The sequence below is a fragment of the Sinohyriopsis cumingii genome, chromosome 4 (assembly GCF_028554795.1).
Source record: "Sinohyriopsis cumingii isolate HCF-2022 chromosome 4, ASM2855479v2, whole genome shotgun sequence".
Lineage (NCBI taxonomy): Eukaryota > Metazoa > Mollusca > Bivalvia > Unionida > Unionidae > Sinohyriopsis > Sinohyriopsis cumingii.
Window position 1 is genome coordinate 130,475,254 of NC_142964.1, and position 22,555 is coordinate 130,497,808.

Below are 22,555 nucleotides of genomic sequence, written 5' to 3' on the forward strand. Positions count from 1 at the left end.
TAATAAATTTCAAATATAAATTTTGCTTACAAATGTTTTACACATTTTTGAACATAATAAATTTCATGTCGAATTTTTACTCACAAGTGTTCAACATGTTTTTGAACACAATACCTTATAGGTAGATATTTTATGTACAAGGTCTTTACACATTTTTGAATGTTATTCCTTACATGTAGAAATTGTATTTCAGATGTTTTACACATTTTTTAACATGATATCTTACAGGTAGAAATTTTACATACAGGTGTTTTATACAGGTGGAAAGTTGACATGCATTAATTAGAGTTCTTTTGTTTATAATTTACCATATGTATCTCACTTATAAAGCAAGTCAAACTCCAGACAACAAAGATCCTGATCTGACTTGGCATAATGCACCTGCAAATTAGGGTCTGTTTGTTCTATTCATTATTCCTAACAAATTGCACAGACCCAGAGCTGCTTATGCATTATGCGATGGCAGAATTGTGTCTGTGGAATTTCCAGTTCGACTTGACTTATAAGCACGTTTATACAGTACAACAATGTGTTATTTCAACTACTGATAGAAATGAATACATTCTTTTGCTACTGAAAACTACTATAAACTAGAGCTTAAATCCCCAACTGATAATCTTCCAGAGGGTTTGGCATGTATGAATGAATTGTGCATTAAAACTACAGAGCTCATCATTAAATGGATTGGCATGTATGAATGAATTGGGCATTAAAACTACAGAGTCGGTCACTAAGGGAATTCGCATGTAATATGCGCATGTAAAACTACTGACTCATAAGGTGATTTGCATGTAGTATGCAGTAAAACTACTGACTCATAAGGTGATTTGCATGTTGTATGCAGTAAAACTACTGACTCATAAGGTGATTTGCTTGTAGTATGCAGTAAAACTACTGACTCATAAGGTGATTTGCATGTAGTATGCAGTAAAACTACTGACTCATAAGGTGATTTGCATGTAGTATGCAGTAAAACTACTGACTCATAATTATGCATTAAAACTTTTCAGAGTCAGTCACTAAGATGACCGGCATGTAGTATGCACTTAAACTACTGAGGTACTCCTTAAGGGGATTGGCATATAGTATGCAGTAAAACTACTGAGGTACTCCTTAAGGGGATTGGCATATAGTATGCAGTAAATTACTGAGATAGCCCTTAAGGAGATTCTTAGTAAGAAACAAGTACATGGTTTTGAAAAGTACTAGTCAAACCTGTATCCTGATGAGCAATAAAAAGATCATTATTGGCAGATGGTCTTCATATGCAGGTAAATATGTATATATAAAATAGGCCATATATACATTTATACAATCAGGTGTCTGCTATTTACAGGTTGACTGTATATAATTCGTGAACAGAGGACTTTCATAGCAAAATCTCAATGCTTTTTTCAGTGGCAGATATTTTTATGTTCAAGTATTCTTTTCAAAGAAAGAAACAAGGTATTAACCTGATCAAAATCAGAATGAATGTTAGGAATGTGAAATTGTATGAGACACATTTATAATGAATATGTTAATATACTATCAACATGACATGTTAAAATTCAATATTATTCAATTTTTTGATCAGAATTCCAATTAGCTGGGGCAATTTGACATGTTAAAATCCAATGTTATTCTATTTTTAGATCACCACTTCCATTTGGCTGGGGCATATTGTATCTTAACATCCCAGTGTTGTTCTAATTTTAGATCAGCACTCCCATTTGGCTGGAGCATATTGTATCTTAACATCCAGTGTTGTTCTAATTTTAGATCAGCACTCCCATTTGGCTGGGGCATATTGTATCTTAACATCCAGTGTTGTTCTAATTTTAGATCAGCACTCCCATTTGGCTGGAACATATTGTATCTTAACATCCAGTGTTGTTCTAATTTTAGATCAGCACTCCCATTTGGCTGGAGCATATTGTATCTTAACATCCAGTGTTGTTCTAATTTTAGATCAGCACTCCCATTTGGCTGGAGCATATTGTATCTTAACATCCAGTGTTGTTCTAATTTTAGATCAGCACTCCCATTTGGCTGGAGCATTGCCAATTCCCTTGTTTTTAAAAAGGTGCATGCACTCCTGGGTCTTGACCGCTGCAAAAACTGTGCATCAGGGGCAGCCCCCATCACTAAAGATACACTGGACTTCTTTGCTAGTCTGGACATCCCACTTCTAGAAGTGTATGGAATGAGTGAATGTACAGGTTAGTTGAACAATATTTAATTTAATTGCTTTGAACATTTAACATGCCAAAGAACCATTATTCCTAATGTAAATCTCTGAATGGGCAACTAACAAATATCATAGAATTTCTATATTTTTCAGCAACAAACATTTGATTGTCGAATTGTCATTCTGGGTACCTGCTGCAGGATCCCTGAATTATCTCAATACAAGTTGGTTGTTGTTGTTGGATTAATATCATTTTCAGCACGCTATAGGCTATACATGGCAGTCAGTATGATTGGTGAAGGAAGAACATTGGAGGAACCTGGTAAGAACCACCGACCTATGGGAAGCTACTTGCAAGCTTATTTACATATTCCCATTGGCTATGCCAGAGACTGAATGGACAGCAGTGAGATGGCAGTGAATAGTGAAGGCATGCACTTTAGACCACTCAGCCAGTGGGGGGGGGGGCTATACAAATCTGATTGCTGTGTGAGGCCACATTAATCCATGTGTCCAGTACTAGTATCTGATTAGAGGATCAGAGTCCATACTATCAGTCCCTTAGGGCACAGTCCATACTACCAGTCCATCAGGGCACAGTCCATACTACCAGTCCCTTAGGGCACAGTCCATACTACCAGTCCCTCAGGGCACAGTCCATATTACCAGTCCCTTAGGGCACAGTACATACTACCACTCTCTTAGGGCACAGTCCATACTACCAGTCCCTCGAAACTCAATTTTTGTATTGTTCAATTAGTACAATATTGATGTTGTGATTTCATTGGAAGTAATAATGCAACTTCCTATCATCCTTGAGGATATCTCTAAGTGCCAGTTCAAGAATTCTCTGAAACTCGTTTGCCCACAATGGTCTGTATCAGTGAAATCAAGCTCTTTATTTTACGAATTATTCATTTTGCCTTGTTATCTTTGATCACAGTTATGAAAGAGTTGGTTAATTTAAGGTAGTTTATGTTACATACACAATAAAATTAATAAGTTTTAGATTGATCAAATGAAGTGAGTTCACCCGACATACAACTGGGGGCCGCTAGATTTTAAGTTTCTTGGATTTGCGAGCTTTTAACTTTTCTTTTGTTCCACCTCCTTTATTTGATTCAAAAGACATAATTAATGTGATAATACAAAGGAGACCAGATTTCAGTTCAGTGCAAAAATACAGCAAATACTTCCAGAAGTCAGTTATCAAAACACAGTCAGCACTTAATTAGGTTCTCAGAGAAATGCTCGCGAACATAGACGTTACTGTAGAGTGACGCATTTTACATTTAATTTCAAGAGGACACATTGCATTTATGATGATTACACTTAAAAGGAACTAAAAGATAGAACTAGAACACAAATTTCAGTCGATAAAAAATTATTTAATTTGTATTTATTAAAGTACTGCCTCTACTCGGTGTGACATTTTCAGGGATTGAAATTTCCTTACATATTGTTAATTGCGGTTTATTTGGAATGTCGTTTGGAAAGAAAATGTAAAAAAATTTATGACCTATTTTTAAAATTGATATTTCATAGTGTTGATTAAAATTTCCAGGTCCTATCTACCATTTTTGACAATAAAATGAGCGATACATCAATGTTTCCATTACCAATTTTGGTCACAATTCTCTTCAAAGTTATCGAGGGAATGGTGTATATATATATATATATATATATATATATATATATATATATATATATATATATATATATATATATATATATATATATATAATGACAAAAGTTGTTGAAAACTGGTAATTTACCAGGCAACCAGATAATCAACCACATGCATCATTGTTTCCATAGGATATGCCATTAAAAGTGGTGGTTTGTTAGATATTCTGCTTGTCAACCAGCTTTTCAAATCTGGGTGCCCAGGGACAATAACTGTTTTTTAAAAAATTCTCCTAGATGAAGATAAGCACAAAACTTTGTGGATGCAACCACAAGGGAGTGGGGAAACACTAGAGCAGTGACCCAAAAAATAGTTTTTCTGAGCCTCACAATCCCATTTCTACAGTTTGATAAGTTTTGCCACCCTAAAAAAATCCTGGTGACCTGTTGTGACCCTCCAAAACATCCTAGTGACCTTGATTTGGGTTGTGACCTGGGGTTTGGACAGATCAGCCAGCACATTATGTGACATGAGATATGAGTTAGCATAGTTTACATTTGGACTTATAAGCAAGTATATATGGTGCTTTTCTGACATCATTGTCATCATGTTTTGCATTGGTCTCCATTGACAATGTAGCACAGCATCAGTGAGAGACTTCTACAAAGCCAGGATATTAAATTGAGTAATATAGGAAGACAGTGATCTATATGACAAGTGTATTCCCTATTTCCAGGTCCTCATGCAATCGGTATGACAGGTGCATTCTCTATTTCCAGGTCCTCATACATTCTGTATGACAGGTGTATTCCCTATTTCCAGGTCCTCATGCAATCAGTATGACAGGTGTATTCCTTATTTCCAGGTCCTCATACAATCAGTATGACAGGTGTAGTCCCTATTTCCAGGTAATCGTACAATCAGTATGACAGATGTATTCCCTATTTCCAGGTCCTCATACAGTCAGTATGACAGGTGTATTCCCTATTTCCAGGTCCTCATAAAATCAGTATGACAGGTGTATTCCCAATTTTTAGGTCCTCTTACAATCAGTATGACAGGTGTATTCCCTATTTCCAGGTCCTCATACAATCAGTACTCCTAGCTGTTTCTGCCTGACAAGCTGTGGTAAGGAGATGATAGGGGTTAGAACCAAACTGGAAAAGCCAGATGAAGATGGAAATGGTGAGGTAGGTATATTTACTGAGGTCATGTGACAAGTTTTTCTTGCCTGCAAAGTATAGCGATCACTTTTACGATAATGTTGGCTTTGGCATCAATGTTGTTGTTGTATTTTTCTTACCAACACATAGGTACAGCTAATGCCACCATGACATGCACACCTGCTATATGATTTAAACACTACATGTCACCAGCTAATGGCACTATGATTTGCACTCCCAGTTTATAACTTCAAATACTACATGTCACCAGCTACTGGTACCCTGGCATGCACTCTGTGTATATGATTTAAACACTGCCTGTCATCAGCTAAAGACACCATGACATGCACTCCCTGTATATAACTTTACATGCCACCAGCTACTGGTACAATGACATGCTTTTTGTGTATTCAACACTACATGTCACCAGCTACTGGTACCCTGACATGCACTCTGTGTATATGATTTAAACACTACATGTCACCTGCTAAAGACACCATGACATGCACTTCCTGTATATAACTTTAAATACTACATGCCACCAGCTACTGGTACCATAATGTGCACTCTGTGTATTAAACACTACATGTCACCAGCTACTAGTACCCTGCCATGCACTCAGTGTATATGATTTAAACAACCTAAACAGGAATGTTTAATGCTTACTGTATATACTCACATGCAAGTTGACTCCATATTTTCATGTATCAGTTTGGGGGAGTAATCTCATCATATGCAGAAGTATGTATGTATTGTGTTACAGCATAATTGCCGGCTAGCGTGGGTACGTGGGAAAGCCTGCCAGTAGCCTCTCGTGGGTCGGTGGTTCTTCCCTGGGTTTTCCAGGGTTCTTCCTCCACCAGTTATACTGGCCGCCATGTATAGCCTATCTTGTGCTGAAAAATGGCATTAAACCCTAGAACAACAGCAACAACAACAGCATAATTGCCAGCAGAAAAAAAGATACCTGTGTCTTGCTACTACCACAGGCAAAAATCTAATGGAAAGTGGCTGAGAAGAGTCACCATCATCCCAGAAATGGCTGTCTACATGACCTGTATGATAGGATTCTCCTATCCAACATTGATATATACAGTATATTATTTACCATATATACTTACTTATAAGTGAAATCCAAGTTCAAGCAACATAGACCATGATCTGTCATCACATATTTTGTCAGTAGATCAGGGTCTGTGTTGTTTGTTCTACTGATTACTCCTAACAAACTGCAGTACAGTAGAATATATTCACTTATTTCTCATCGGATAAGAGTGCTAATCAAAATGGCAGATCATAGGTATAGATATTACCATAGAAGTATTTTCTAGAACCTTGTACCTTATTAGATAGCATTAAAAACCTTGTACCTCATTAGATATAGATAGCATTAAAACCCTTGTACCTCATTAGATATAGATAGCATTAAAAACCTTGTACCTCATTAGATATAGATAGCATTAAAAACCTTGTACCTCATTAGATATAGATAGCATTAAAACCCTTGTACCTCATTAGATATAGATAGCATTAAAAACCTTGTACCTCATTAGATATAGATAGCATAACAGAATCCCAAAGATTAATGTTTATCAGATGATGACTTTGTTGTTTCAGTGATATCAATATTGCAGACATTCATGACTTAATAAGCATAACAACACCATTCATAGTGGAAATAAGTACCGTCATGTGGGATATATGTATTCAACAAGGCTTCCTCACATGGGCAAACTGTATTGGGATGAGTCTTAGAAAAATTTAACTAGCCATTTCTTTGTCTACTTCTAAGGTTTGTTTCTGGGGCCGTCATGTATTTATGGGGTATTTGGACATGGAGGATAAAACCAGGGAGGCTATAGATGAGGAGGGCTGGCTTCATTCAGGAGACATTGGGAAAAAAGACAAGAATGGCTTCCTCTACATCACTGGCAGAATCAAAGGTACTAGTGAAGGCTTAGATTTGATTCTCTGTTGAAGTTTCCAGTTGAGAGAATAAAGTTAATGATCTGGCATAGAGTTGGTTCCCTACTGAAGTATCCAGTTGAGAGAACAAACTAATGATGCAGCATAAATTCAAGTATTCATTTCATGATTATCAAGGTTAATGACCAGGCATATGCATGTGACAGGATTTCAAACCAAAAGATTTACAAATTTTGATCATGTGATTGGCTTCTAAACCAGTAGATTTTGTTTATCAGCATAAATTTTATTTATGAAGGCAATTGAAAAAAAAACAAGTACATTGTTTTGCCGTAATATGTATTTTTGCAAATATTTTTTTAAAAAATCCAATAGTTTTTCTAGTTTCCTTCAAAGAATCATTGTCTGGTGACCACTGATGACATTCTTTGTGATTATTAAGCTTTGCACTTAAAAGGCTCTCAGTAGTTCTCTGGTTTAGATTTTCCCAAGAATAACTTTGTATTTTGCAAAAAACGGAGAATATCCTATATATACCAGCATTAGAATGTGACAGGAAAACTATGCTCATCCTGCAAAGAAGTTCCGCCTTAGGTTTTCCTGTTGCTTGGACTGTTCTCCAATTTCAGCTAAGCAGACCCCAGGAAAGTAGTTCCTTACTTAGGCTTAAAATGTATTACTGAGCTTCATCCTCATGGACATCTTTTCATGGCTCAGATAATAAAGTCGGTTGGCAAGTTTCACTACTGTAAATTTAAAAAAATTAAGATTAATTAAGACATGAAATAAGCAATGAAAATTTACATTATGCATTTTGTGTTTTTATCCTTTTATTAATAATTTATCCCAACATTAAAATTAAGGATCTTGTAATATAATTGTAAGTGATAAATGAAGTGATACATGTACTCTGATGTGTTTTTTTTTCATTGTATGGTACCCTATTTTGTTTAAGGTTAATTTCTCTTTGTTTTTAATTTATGAGATCTATAGTTAGCCTATGCTGACCATATTATGCTCTTGACAATCCATCCGGTCATAATCATTAAAAAAAAAAGCTCAACTGCTGTGTCAAGCCCCAAACTCTATCATAACATTGTTGACCCTGTTCCTGTAAATGTTGGCATTAATGTTATGATATTAACCTAATTGCTACATGTACTTTAACCAACATATTTTTCAGTAATGAAAACCTGACATCTGGAAATGGATATCCATAAAGATAATTGGCTTACTTACCATACCTTATGAATTAAATATTGGTTCTGGACATGTAGTAAAACAAAATGTGGCCACTTGTAAGGAGTAAATTTTCTAGTTTGGCATTAATATGCTGGCCACTGATCACATTAGAGGGGTGTCCTTTATTAAGGGGTACTTTTTAACATAAACTTGTTCATGTCAAGGAATTCTGGCCATAAAAGGTGGATGGCCGCTGGTCAGTGGGCCGTTCATGAGGGGGACTACTGTAGTTTTAATGGCTGGAATGGAAGATTGTATTTTCTGTTCCTTAGAGTTTTAATAGCTGGCATGGAGGATTATATTTCTGACCTAAAACAGGAATAAGTGATTTCTTAATACTTGGCAAAATATGAAATGAAAACTTTACAAACAAGCTTCAAAACATCAAGCCGATCTTAGTAGAGTAGCATCCCTTGAATTGATGAACTCACTGACATGAGACGGCATTGTGCCTTTTGTTTATTGGACACCTGATGAGATGACATTGCACCTGTTCTATATTGGATCCCTGAGGAGATGGCATTGTGCCTGTTTTGTATTGGACACCTGATGATAAGACATTGTGCCTGTTGTGCGTTGGACACTTGATGAGATGACATTGTACTTGTTCTATATTAGACACCTCATGAGAAGACATTGCACCTGTTCTATATTGGATCCCTGAGGAGATGGCATTGTGCCTGTTTTGTATTGGACACCTGATGATAAGACATTGTGCCTGTTGTGCATTGGACACTTGATGAGATGACATTGTGCCTGTTCTATATTAGACACCTGATGTGAAGACACTGTGTCTGTTGTGTATTGGTCACCTGATGAGAAGACATTGTGCCTGTTGTATACTGAAAACCTGATGAGACGACATTGTGTCTGCTGTGTATTGAACACCTGATGAGATGACATTGTGTGTTTTATATTGGACACCTGATGAGATGACATTGTGCCAGTTCTATATTGGATACCTGATGAGATGGCATTGTACCTGTTGTGTATTGGATACCTGATGAGAATACATTGTGCCTGTTGTGCATTGGATACCTGATGAGATGACATTTTGCTGGTTTTATATTGGACACCTGATGAGATGGCATTGTTGCTGTTGTGTATTGGACACCTGATGAGAGGGCATTGTGGCTTTTGTGTATTGGACACCTGATGAGATGGCATTGTTGCTGTTGTGTATTGGACACCTGATGAGATGGTATTGTGGCTTTTGTGTATGACACCTGACTTGTGCTTAAATGTGGCCTGAGTGCATACCTTCATTTATTTCGGAACATATTCTTGTCTAGTCTGTTCACGTCCTACATGCATAATACAAGTTTTCTGATAATGAATTACTCAGTAAAGAGCCTTTATGATCATGTACAACCTGACCTTTATAAGAATGTACCACCATGACCTTTATGACCATGTACCACCATGACCTTTATAATCATGTATCACTATGACCTTTATCATCATGTACCATCAGAGAAAATCTTAGACTTTATACGAGAAAGCAGTTCATATAATACATTTTGACCATTTTATTTTATATATATAATGTTTTTGGAAATATTTTAACTTTTTTATTTTTTGTGTTGGAGCTTGGAAGGTCTCCTACCCAATGGACAGGTTTCATACATGTGCATTGGAATTTTATTATCTGATTATTCCTCAGAAGACTGAAATATGAGTACATGGTTACCTGTGTTTCCCAGTCCATTTTTACACAAGTACATGTGGTTACCTCTGATTCCCCACAACACTGAAATACAAGTACATGTGGTTACCTCTGATTCCCGAGAACATTGAAATACAAGTACATGTGGTTACCTCTGATTCCCCAGAACATTGAAATACAAGTACATGTGGTTACCTCTGATTCCCCAAAACACTGAAATACAAGTACATGTGGTTACCTCTGATTCCCCAGAACATTGAAATACAAGTACATGTGGTTACCTCTGATACCCCAAAATACTGAAATACAAGTACATGTGGTTACCTCTGATTCCCCAGAACATTGAAATACAAGTACATGTGGTTACCTCTGATTCCCCAAAACACTGAAATACAAGTACATGTGGTTACCTCTGATTCCCCAGAACATTGAAATACAAGTACATGTGGTTACCTCTGATTCCCCAAAACACTGAAATACAAGTACATGTGGTTACCTCTGATTCCCCAGAACATTGAAATACAAGTACATGTGGTTACCTCTGATTCCCCAAAACACTGAAATACAAGTACATGTGGTTACCTCTAAATCCCCAGAATACTGAAATATGTGTACATGTGGTTACCTCTGCCTCAGTTATCAGTTATCTAGGTTACCAACATGCACCTTTTGGCAAACTTAAGAATTCCAGTTGAGGCACCATATTCATCTACAAGCACACTCAGATTTGTTATAGTTACTAACACACTATAAACACTGTTTTAGACAAGAGATCTACATTAGAGAAAGAAATTAAATTTTTATCAGAAACAAATCTGATGAATATTACAACTCACATTACTTTGCCTAAGGGCTGATTTTTATTTTTTTTTAAATATAGATTATCTACTAATGGCAGTCTTTCGAAATTGCACTAAATCAAAAAGATTGTGTCAGTCAAGAAAAATATAATTATATGAAACAAAACTGATGCACAACACTGCAAAACTGGTATGAAACCAGCCCAAGCCAGATTTAAATGTTGAAAACTTGCTAAATATTTTAAGATTTATAAATTGTATTTTAAGATTTAGAAATTGTGTCTGATTCTAACTGGATGAATATTACTGATTTTTTTTTCTTGATGGGATTTCATTCTAATTGGATGAATATTACTGAATTTTTTCTTGATGGGATTTCATTCTAATTGGATTTTGTTCTGAGGGGCCTTAGCTGTACCAACCATCTTGCATGGATGAGGGATGTACAGTGTGCTATGATATCAACAGTGTTATTGTCTTCCATAATAGTAACATATTAAAAAGTTGCTGTGGTTTAATCCAAGGTAATTTTGGTCTGCGTTTCATACCTGAAATGAAAAGAAAAAAAATATAAAATACACAAATGTATCATATAGTTTACAGGAGGAAATGAAACCTGTTCACTTTGGGTATGAAACTATTCTCATGGTTAAAAAAATGTCTTGGGTGTGAATATACTATTATCTTATATGTTGTAGTACTCCATGTTGAAGCATTCTAAAGTGTGCAATTTCATTTTTTACATTTACAGAGCTTTACTTTTAATAGGCACTTTTGTGTTCAGGGACCATTAAACACTAACACATATGTAGTAACAAGTTCCATTTCTTGTTTTAAGTGTTTCGTTAACACGTCTCCAGTCTTCAACTAGATTTTTACTTGAAAAAATTGTATCCCTTTTTTTTAATTCTTAGAGCTGATCATCACAGCTGGAGGGGAGAATATTGCTCCAGTGCCAATTGAGGACAGTGTTAAAGAAGCTCTGCCTGTAGTTAGCAACTGCATGCTTATTGGAGACAAGAAGAAATTCCTCTCCATGTTAATAACACTCAAGGTAAATTATTCATCAGGATCATTCAAGATACAGAACATTTCTGACATGGCTACATTAAATTAATGTTTATCAAGATATACACTTTTATCTATCAGTTTATCTGTTAATGGACCGCTCTGGTGGCCTGGTGGTTAGAGCGTACGCCTCGGATGCCCGAGTCATGGGTTCAAAGCCAGGCAGAGTCATACCATAGGCTAAAAAAAATGGTACTAACAGCTGCCTTGCTAGGCGCTCAGCATTAAGAGGTTAGTGTTAGGACTGGTTGGTCTGGTGTCAGGATAATGTGACTGGGTGGAACATCATGCTACATGTCTGCGGCATGATGCCCCAGTGCTAGACATCACTATAAAGTGTCACACTGCAAACATTGTAGCGATATGACTGAAAAATTGTTAAAGCTACGTTAAGAATCAAAATCACACAGACACACATCTGTAAATGTATCTATTTCTCTTTAACTACATATATATCAAGCTATATATGTACCCATCTGTGGTCTAAAGCACTTGTTTTTACTGATCACTGCCATTTCACCTCTTTTCATGAAGGCTTGAGTCTTGGATTAGGCCAATATGGGTATGTGAGAGAGTTTGCCAGTAGCTTCCCCTCAGTCAGTGGTTCTTAATGGGGTTTTGCAGGGTTTATACTGGCTGCGATGTATAGCCTATCTTGCTAACAAGAATACCAACAACATTCATTTAAAGATGCCTGCAGACCGAACTATTTTTTCCATACTATAATGAGATTAATAGAGGGTATAATAGGCAACAAAAATAAAATATAAATAACCTTGTCTGGGTTGGATCCAGAGCCAGGCTGCCATGTAAGATTCAATGGAGCTGTTCAGGGAACTAGACTAACTTTACTGGCATATCTCAGGGCCCTGGGTGGCCAAATGGTCTAAAGTGCTTGCCTTTACCACCTCATCTCTTACTGCATCAGCTTGAGTCTCAGGCTCAGCCTTTGTGGGTATGTGAGAAAGCTTGCAAATGGATTCCTGTTGGTCAGTGATTCTTCTGGGGTTTTCTTGGGTTCTTCTGCCACCAGTTATACTAGCCACAAGGTATAGCCTATTTTGTGCTTAAAAATGGCAGTAAGCCCACAGCAACAATTGGACAACCTCAGATGCTTTAATCTGCCGTCATCTGCCATATATAGTCTTCTATATTTACTTATTCGGGGCCCCGAGTGGCCGAGTGGTCTAAAGAGCTCTCCATTACGGATCACTGCCATCTCACCTCTGTCTGCGTGGGTTCGAGTCTTGGATTCAGCCAATGTGAGTATGTGAGAAGCTTGCCAGTAGCTTCTTGTGGGTTGGTGGTTCTTTGTGGGGTTTTCACGGGTTCTTCATCCACCATTAATGCTGGCCGCCATGTATAGCCTATCATGTGCTGAAAAATGGCATTAAAACCCTACAACAACAACAACAATATTTACTTATTATTTGACTTTTGATTTTGATCGGATTTCATTCTGTGAGATTGGATCCAAATAGCATGTTTCTGGACTAATGCTCGGAGACACTGCCCCAAGGTTTAGATGAGTCGAAAAACAGCACTATAAGAGGACTGTGTTAATATTATGGCATTATCTAGAAATATAATGAAAACACATTGATGGCAAGAGGGATAGTCTGTTATTTAAGACAATCAGCAAAAATATTAAAGGAATATTTAGATTCTTGGTTAATCTTGGAAAGGCAACAACCACATTTATTAGACATCATTCTGCGTTGATTTGAGTATTCATCATGGTGGTAGGGACGATTGCCTCCACCATGTGAAATTGAAAAACCAAATATTACATCATGTTGAGGGATCTAACAAGATGCCATGGACCTTCATGGGGTTTGGAACTGCAGTTTCTGACACTGAACTGGAGCTTGTTGATGACTGTTTATATTTAATTAAATATGGTCAGTCTGATAGAACTACCTATTATTATCAACCCACCATTAGGCAGAGCCATGGTTGCCAGTTAGTTGTTTATTACCAATTTGGTTTCAGCACAATAATGCCAGTCAGTTGTTTATTACCAATTTGGCTTCAGCAAGATAACTTCAGTTGTCCATTATTTACAGTTACCAGACTTCATGGATCATTTGCACTGAGGCTATGGGAGAAACCTATTGATTTTGAGATCAAAAGTTCAAAGGTCAAGGTTGCAATGACTGAAATAGAACCTATCAAATATTTCCCCACAATAAATCAAGTTCTCCTGCATCTACAGTTATCAATCTTTGAAGATAGCTTGCACTTGGGGTAAGGAAAAACCCTATTGGTTTCAGATTCAAGAAGTCAAAGGTCAGAGTCTGTCTGAAAGCAGAAAAAATGGTTTCCACACAATAACTGGAGTTTTCCACAAATCTGCAGTTACTAAAACTGTGTGGATGACTCCCATTTATTATAAGGAAGAACCCTGTTGATTTTGGACTTCCAACATCAAAGTATCAAAGTTCAAGATCACTAACTGAGAGCAGAAAAATGGTTTCCACACATTAACTTGAGTTCAACATCATCTATAGTTACCAAATTGTGAGGATGGCTTGCTCTTGGTTTAAGTATGAAACCTTTTGAGTCAAAAGTTCTAAGATCATGGTCATTGATTGAAAGAAGAAACATGGTTTTTGCATATGGATTATGTAAGGCTATTGAATATGGGGTCAATAGGTCACAGGTCAAGGTCACTGAACAAAAAAAATTGGTTTTGGCACAATTGCATTTGTTTTACTTCACAGACCTTACCCATACTTTATGGATGGCTTGATGGTATGTGCATGAGATTTTATGGGAAAGATTTTTTTGAAGGTTTTATCTTAAGTACAATATCAAAACTATGATAAATGATAACAGATTCAATATGATAATATGCTGATAACCTATCTTTATTTGAATTTGTGTTAAAATGCAGTCTATGGTCACTACTTGTTTGTTTTTCATTCCTACCACATGTGTTGCAAGCCATTAAATACATAAGCTATTTTATTTATTGCTTTTCTTATTTTTGCTTATATATTTGCAGATCATGTATGTAAAAGAGCATGTTACATCTTGAAATGCACTAGGCACAATTACATAATGTTACATTTTATATTTTATAGAAAAGATCTTTAAAGAAAATTTAAAAGACCGTAACATGTCGATATATTTGTATTTAATGTATAAAAGAGCTATAGAAACCTGCTGCTGGTCACATTTTTAACACAGACAGCAACATGAATGTCTGATCATAGGTGATTTTCTTAGTATACCACATGATAAATTTGCAACCCTTCATTGGCTGAAAGTGTATGGATTATTTTTAGTCATTTCTGCTTGACCTGGCAACAGTTATAATGCCTGTTCCAGTGGGTACTATTGCCTCATGCCAACAGCTTATGATGTAGAGTGATTATGATATCACATGTCCTGTGATGAACTAAATCTGTAATTGATTTTCCTACAGTGTCATCTAGTTAGGTATAGAGCCTTTACCATTGGCAAAGTCGCTGTACTCCAGAGACACTGCTGTAGGAGAATAGTACCCATGGGAGAAGGCAGTAATATTAAGTAGCCCATATCTATAGGTTACTCTTGCTCTAGTGATAATGCTAATCGGAACCAAAACAGTATGATGAATATGGTATTTTGAGTTTGTCTGGTTCAAGTAACCTGCAGCAGTAAAGTTTTATGTGTAAAATCTCTTAGTTTTATTGAACATGGTAATTATGTAATATCTCTTAGTTTTACTGAACATGGTAATTAAGTAATATCTCTTAGTTTTATTGAACATGGTAATTATGTAATATCTCTTAGTTTTATTGAACATGGTAATTAAGTAATATCTCTTAGTTTTATTGAACATGGTAATTAAGTAATATCTCTTAGTTTTATTGAACATGTTAATTAAGTAATATCTCTTAGTTTTACTGAACATGGTAATTAAGTAATATCTCTTAGTTTTATTGAACATGTTAATTAAGTAATATCTCTTAGTTTTATTGAACATGGTAATTAAGTAATATCTCTTAGTTTTATTGAACATGGTAATTATGTAATATCTCTTAGTTTTATTGAACATGGTAATTAAGTAATATCTCTTAGTTTTATTGAACATGTTAATTAAGTAATATCTCTTAGTTTTACTGAACATGGTAATTAAGTAATATCTCTTAGTTTTACTGAACATGGTAATTAAGTAATATCTCTTAGTTTTACTGAACATGGTAATTAAGCCAAATGAAGGCAAGTTGAAGAAATGGTTTTATCTGAGACACAACATGAAGTGATAAGACATCAACTCCTTAGCAACTGTATCTAGGAAAACATTGTAATTTCTTGTTTGGTTGCAGAATGTTCACACACATATAGCCCTGACCAAAGAACAACAAAACAGAACATAAATGTGTTTTATACAGGAAATTATGGAAACACATTTCTTATTTACCAATTTTGCTGTACTAAGAGGAAAATTGATGTTTTATAATTCTTTATATCAGACTGAGACGGATCCGGAAACCATGAAGCCCCTGGACAGTCTGACTTTGGAAGCTATAGAGTGGGTGAAGTCAGTTGGTGGAACAGCCAGAACTGTCTCTGAGGTTATTAAAGGTGATTCTGCAGTTCTGAAGGCTATCCAGGCAGGCATTGACATGGCGAACAAAAAAGGTGTTTCCAGGGCATCTACAGTCCAGAAATGGTCTGTCTTGCCAAGAGATTTCTCAATCCCTGGGGGTGAGCTAGGTATGATTGCAATTACAAGTGTCCACCATTCTCTCTCATAACAGTTAACAAGTGGTATTGTATGAAATATATGAAATTAAATAATTATTATCATTCTGCGCTTAACGAGGTACAATAAAAATCCTCAGAATAAATGGTCTGCAGCTGCCAATGAAATGTCAGAAATCAAGAGAAAGTATGATCATAAATATCATTATAAGAAGAGAATAAAAAAGCTCCAATAATACTGTGAGAATGCATGTTTGTGGACCAAGGAAAAGCTGTGATGCTGTGCACTTTCTGCGTTGAGAATTACTAAATAAGGTACTTAAAGGTCACAGGGTATTTCCTCAGACTGTGGTTGTAGAAACTTTCATAAATCATCCCTGCAATCACACTAATCATGGTACTCCTTAAATCACCAGACACCAAGGATTATAAACCAAGCGATGCCCTCATGCTGTGGCCACAGACTAAGCCTTGTGGAAATCAGAATACAGAAAATAATATGAAATTTGACTGTTAGTGAGTCGTCTTTGTGAAATTTATTTCTTTTGAGTTGATGCTAGTGAATAATAAATGTCAAATTAGAAACTGGACTGGCTTCTGTTTGATTTTAGCAAGATTGGTGATATATTGGCACAGAGAGGAAAACTATCCAGTAGAATAATGAAGAGTTCTAAACTAAAATGAACGATAGGAAATAACTATGTGTCTGGAATGGGAACTTTTATAGATGATGGCAAACATGTTTTTCAGCAAGCTATCAGAACAGGTATACTATACTGCTTGGTGTGATATTGTGTTCTTAATGTCTGTGTCTGGGACCCAGATAGTACGACACAAACCTGTAATTGTATTATGGACATTACGTCAATTCCCCGTGACACATTTTTTAACTAAACTGTATCGCTGTATGACAACACATCATATGTTTAATACTGAATATAAGAAGCCCAGACCTGAATATAAAAAAAGAGAGAATTAAGTTTGGAATAAAAATGGTTGTTGGGTGAAATTCAGATACTGTAGTGTTTTGAACGAAAAAAAACGATTTTGTTAATAATTGGAGAAAACCATTAAATCATGGAAGGACAATACTAATACTAAAGCAACAACAACAAATCCAGAACTGAAAATGAAACATTTTTCAGTATATTTAATAATTAAGATATATCATTCATTTCTTTTCTGTCACAACTCTTTATATCTTTGAATGTTTTGATACTAAATTTCACAATTATTGTGTCCACTGTGTTAAATTTTCGAGAAAATTGTTCAGCAAAAGCCATCAGAGTTCAGAATCCCTGAACACACATGCACTGTAATGCCACACCAAAATAGGCACCTAGCCATTGAAATGTTCTGAAGTTTTCTTTAATATCGGCACTCCAGATTTTGAAAATGTTTTGTTAAATAAGAACCAAAAAATGTCTGAAAATGCAAGTATGCTGATATGAATTTTGTCCCCTGATTGCCAATTCCTAATACGCTGCATCTAAGTCCCTGCCTATTAAAATGTCTGGTTATGATCCAGATTGTTGTGAGTTGGTCGTTTGACATGATGCATACATACATCATTAATATATCTAGTTACGATGTAGATTGTTGTGAGCTGGTCCCTTTAACATGATGCATGCATCAGTAATATGTCTAGTTATGATGCAGATTGTTGTGAGCTGGTCCCTTTAGCATGATGCATACATCATTAATATGTCTAGTTATGATCCAGATTGTTGTGAGTTGGTCCCTTTGACATGATGCATACATCATTAATATGTCTAATTATGATCCAGATTGTTGTGAGCTGGTCCCTTTAGCATGATGTATCCATCACTAATATGTCAATTTTTCATGCAGATTGTTGTGGGATGGTCCCTTTAGCATGATGCATACATCATTAACATGCCTAGTTATGATGTATATTGTTGTGAGTTGTTCCCTTTAACATGATGCATACATCATTAATATGTCTAGTTATTATGCAGATTGTTGTGAGTTGGTCCCTCTAGCATGATGCATACATCATTAATATGTCTAGTTATCATGCAGATTGTTGTGATACGGTCCCTCTTACATGATGCATGCATCAGTAATATGTCTAGTTATGATGCAGATTGTTGTGATATGGTCCCTCTAGCATGATGCATACATCATTAATATGTCTAGTTATGATGCAGATTGTTATGAGCTGGTCCCTTTAGCATGATGCATATATCATTAATATGTCTAGTTACAATGCAGATTGTTGTGGGCTGGTGCCTTTAGCATGATGCATACATCATTAATATGTCTAGTTATCATACAGATTGTTGTGGGCTGGTTCTTTTAGCAAAATGCATGCATCAGTAATATGTCTAGTAATCATGCAGATTGTTGTGGGCTGGTCCCTTTAGCATGATGCATACATCATTAATATGTCTAGTTATCATACAGATTGTTGTGGGCTGGTTCTTTTAGCAAAATGCATGCATCAGTAATATGTCTAGTAATCATGCAGATTGTTATGGGCTGGTCCCTTTAACACAGGGGTCTCAAACTCAAACCACCCTGAGGGCTGCATGAGGGCAATTTTAATGGCCCAAGGGTGCACCACCCTTTTTATCTCTCCTAACACATTGTGATGCAATCATTTTGTGGGCCACAGGATACAGTTTGGCGAGCTGCATGTTTGAGACCCCTGCTTTAACACAATGCATGCATCACTAATAGGTCTAGTTTGAATTACATTAAAGCAAACCCCTAAATAAACATCGGTAAATTCTATTGATGCTTTTGGGGACCAAATTATCTTCGCATGCGGTGTTTTCATTATGCATTTCTTTTTCCTCAGAAATTGAAATGGATTATCTCTTTAAGCTGAAACTTCTGAAGTTGATGCCTACAAAAGTGGAATTTACTTATTGCAAGCACTCCCAAAGTGATCAAAGTTGAAAAGGCTGCCTTAATTAAAATTATGCCAGCCATCTTGAAAATATTGTTATCATTACTCCTCCAAAATGGAAAGGAATTATAGCATAAAGATTTCACCAGAATTTGTATGTCTTGATTCTAAATTAAAATGGTGCTGATTTGACATCCATAATGGCCACCAAACGATTTCTTGAAATACTAGTTGGTCACAAATGAAAATGATGCCAACCATCATGCATCCAGTATGGTGGTCATGATGCCTATCAGATGATGTCTTCTTGGCCCTAAATGAAAATGGTACCAATCTGAAATATAGTATGACCACTGAGATTTAAGCTTCTCATAATAAGCATATGCTGATAAACATCATAAATAATATACAATAATGTACCTACCGTAAGTATATGCAAACTCCTTTTGTCTATATTCGATCTGTCCACTCTGTTTACATGCCTTTCCAACATGTCATTCAACTTTACTAGCTTTTTCTTTTCTCATTATCTACAGCCAGTGAGAGAGTTATTAGTTCATGTTTAGTGTGTCTAATTAGACTGATTTATGTTATTCTAGTTGTTTCAATTCTTCAGGTCCCACTTTGAAACTTAGACGACCAATTGTTTTGAAGATGTATGCAAAAACGGTTGATGCCTTCTACGAAGGGTCAGATCTTGCATGAAAAGACTTTGAAGATTCATCTGAGGGCTACAAATCGGTCAGTGATTGTATGCATTATAAAGATGGGAGCTGAATAATTTGGAGGATTTGCATATTTACTTGTGTTGGACTGGAGGAAAGAATGAAGAACCATACTAAATATTATTCACATCAACATGATGCACCAGTGCACTTGCCATTGACAATTTTGTTACTTTCTGTGTGTTTTTGAAGAATTGATGATTATGCCAAAAAAGAGGATGCCAAGCCATTCTAAGCATAAAGCTCATGTCAAACAGGTGATGTAACCATGTGATGACTTAAATGTGATGTCATATCACAAGCTCATGCCGGACTGGTGATGTAATTTTGATATATTTAGATATTAGTATATTGTAATGTAACTATGTGATGACTTAAATGTGATGTCATATCATAACCTCATGCCAGACTTGTGATGTAATATTGGTATATTAGATATTGGTATATTTTAATTTACTTTGGTGATAACTTAAATGTGATGCCATATCACAAGCTCATACCAGACTGGTGATATAATGTACTCAGGTAATAAATTAAATGTGATGTAATATGACAAGACCATCTTAGACTTGTGATGCAATGTACCCAGGTGATAACTTAAATGTTATTTCATTTCACAAACGATGATATCAGACTGGTGATGAAATTTACCCAGGTTGAAACTTAAATGTGATGTCATATCAAAACTTCATGTCAGACAGATGGTGTAATGTACCCAGGTGATCAATGAAATGTAATGTCATATCACAAAATCATGTCAGACAGGTGATGTAATATACCAGGTGATAACTTAACTAGTACATCATGATTCTGCATTGCTTTTTTTTATTAAACAAAGATAGTCAAAAGCACACAGAGCATCATAGATTGAAAACAGTGTGTGTGTGTGGGGGTGGGGTGGTGGGTGTGTTGAAACCTGTCAATAGCAGTAATCCATGGGAAAATGCAAAACTATTCTTTATACACAAGTGATCTCTGTACACAGATTCACCTTCTAAATAGTATTTATGAACAAATATGATGCACTGAATATCGCCATCATTATTGTTATTATTATTATTATTACTTTGTCAAGAATCTTTAATATGCAATTTTCATCAAAATCATAAAATATGTTCTCTCCCATGGTCTGCACAGGATTATACTGCTCACTTAATCCATCTTGTGAATTACATCATCACTGACTTAAATCACCAATCTTGGACTTTTTTGTGCACCATGATGAAAAACTAATTTCCCTATTGACTGACATGTTAGTAACAGATAACTATAAAACAGAAGACTGACTCTTTGGTTGGCAAACTTTTGTAAGATAGGCATGGAAACAACTGTTGACAGTTTTAAAATAATAACTCGCTTTGCCGGTTGCTCAAGTCACTAAGATCAAAAGATGGTCCGATTATGTGAGAAGCCTGCGATGAGATGGAAATTAGGAACCAAAATTTGGCCTGCCCTTACAGACAAATTTTAAATATTGACTGACATGCTAATGCTAATGAAAAGGGATGTAACTCATATCTCTTCACAAAGATGAACTTTTTTCCATTCAGAGACGGCTATAATTTGCAGGCAAATATATAAAGATATCAAACTATGCCCATCACACTGGCACAAAAGCGACTTTAATTTCTCCTGCAATAACCTGACTACTTTACCAACCATACTGCAAATCAATTGCTTTGACCCTCTACCTTATTGATAAAAACTGCCTTGTTTTCAAATTTGACATTGACACTTTTAAGTTACAGTCAGTATCACTGAGGTAGAGAGTACAAGCAAGATAAAAAATGTTTGCACATGGATTCATATGATATTCCTTTATCTAAACAATACCTTCCACATGAAGCAAACAATTAGTTTGCATAGACAAATGGTCACTGTAGATACATGGCTGTAGACACAAGAGGAGGGGAGAAACCATTGTTTGATTAGAGAACAACTGACCACTGGCCACAAAAGGAACAATACATACAGGACATTTTTATAGGAAATTTGTGAGAGGAAAATTGGAATGGCTGTATTACATCCAGTATGACATTTTTGTTTGGGATGGCTTACATATGATACAGTATACAAATATGGTTGTAACTTTCACATGGTAACTAATTTTCTTCTCTTCAGTGTTAGAAGCTAATATGTAAAGAGAAAATATACATGATAGATATATAGACAATTAGCTAATATAACAGATAATATTTAAATACATGTAATTTTGATTTTAGGCCTAATGATTCTCATTCTTACGCTTGGCCTCTCAAGTTTTTCCTATGCAACTTAGTTTATTCCTTTCTGCATGCAATAGTTATGTGATAAAAAATATAAAAAATTGGAAAAAAAATTAACATGAATCTCATTTGCATATTGTGATTTTGTAGATATTTCCAAGAATACATTTATTGTTTTGAAAGGAAGTAACAGGAAATTTTTTATTTTGTTAACTGTATTTAAATATGTTCTCTTTAATGGTAACCAATTGTATTAATAACATATATGAAATCTTTTTTGTCCACTGCAAAGTTTTTCACTTAATTCTTTATGCATCTAAAACTTTCAAACTATACCTTTGCCATAACTTGCGCACATCAGTGTTCAAAGACA

At 35.7% G+C, this 22,555-nt stretch overlaps 1 protein-coding gene across 4 annotated transcripts in view; it reads left to right on the top strand.

Moving 5' to 3' along the window:
* Positions 1-20,848, top strand: part of LOC149802094 (long-chain-fatty-acid--CoA ligase ACSBG2-like) — a 155,879-nt gene extending 135,031 nt beyond the window's left edge. For all 4 annotated transcript variants that reach the window (XM_089956496.1, XM_089956493.1, XM_089956494.1 and 1 more), the window contains 6 exons: positions 2,014-2,201; positions 4,878-4,987; positions 6,753-6,903; positions 11,509-11,648; positions 16,126-16,369; positions 19,849-20,848. In XM_089956496.1, coding sequence (XP_089812622.1) covers positions 2,014-2,201; positions 4,878-4,987; positions 6,753-6,903; positions 11,509-11,648; positions 16,126-16,369; positions 19,849-19,937 — 922 coding nt within the window. In that variant the 3' untranslated portion in view covers positions 19,938-20,848. The remainder of the gene's footprint in view (positions 1-2,013; positions 2,202-4,877; positions 4,988-6,752; positions 6,904-11,508; positions 11,649-16,125; positions 16,370-19,848) is intronic.
* The last annotated feature ends 1,707 nt before the right edge of the window (positions 20,849-22,555 follow it).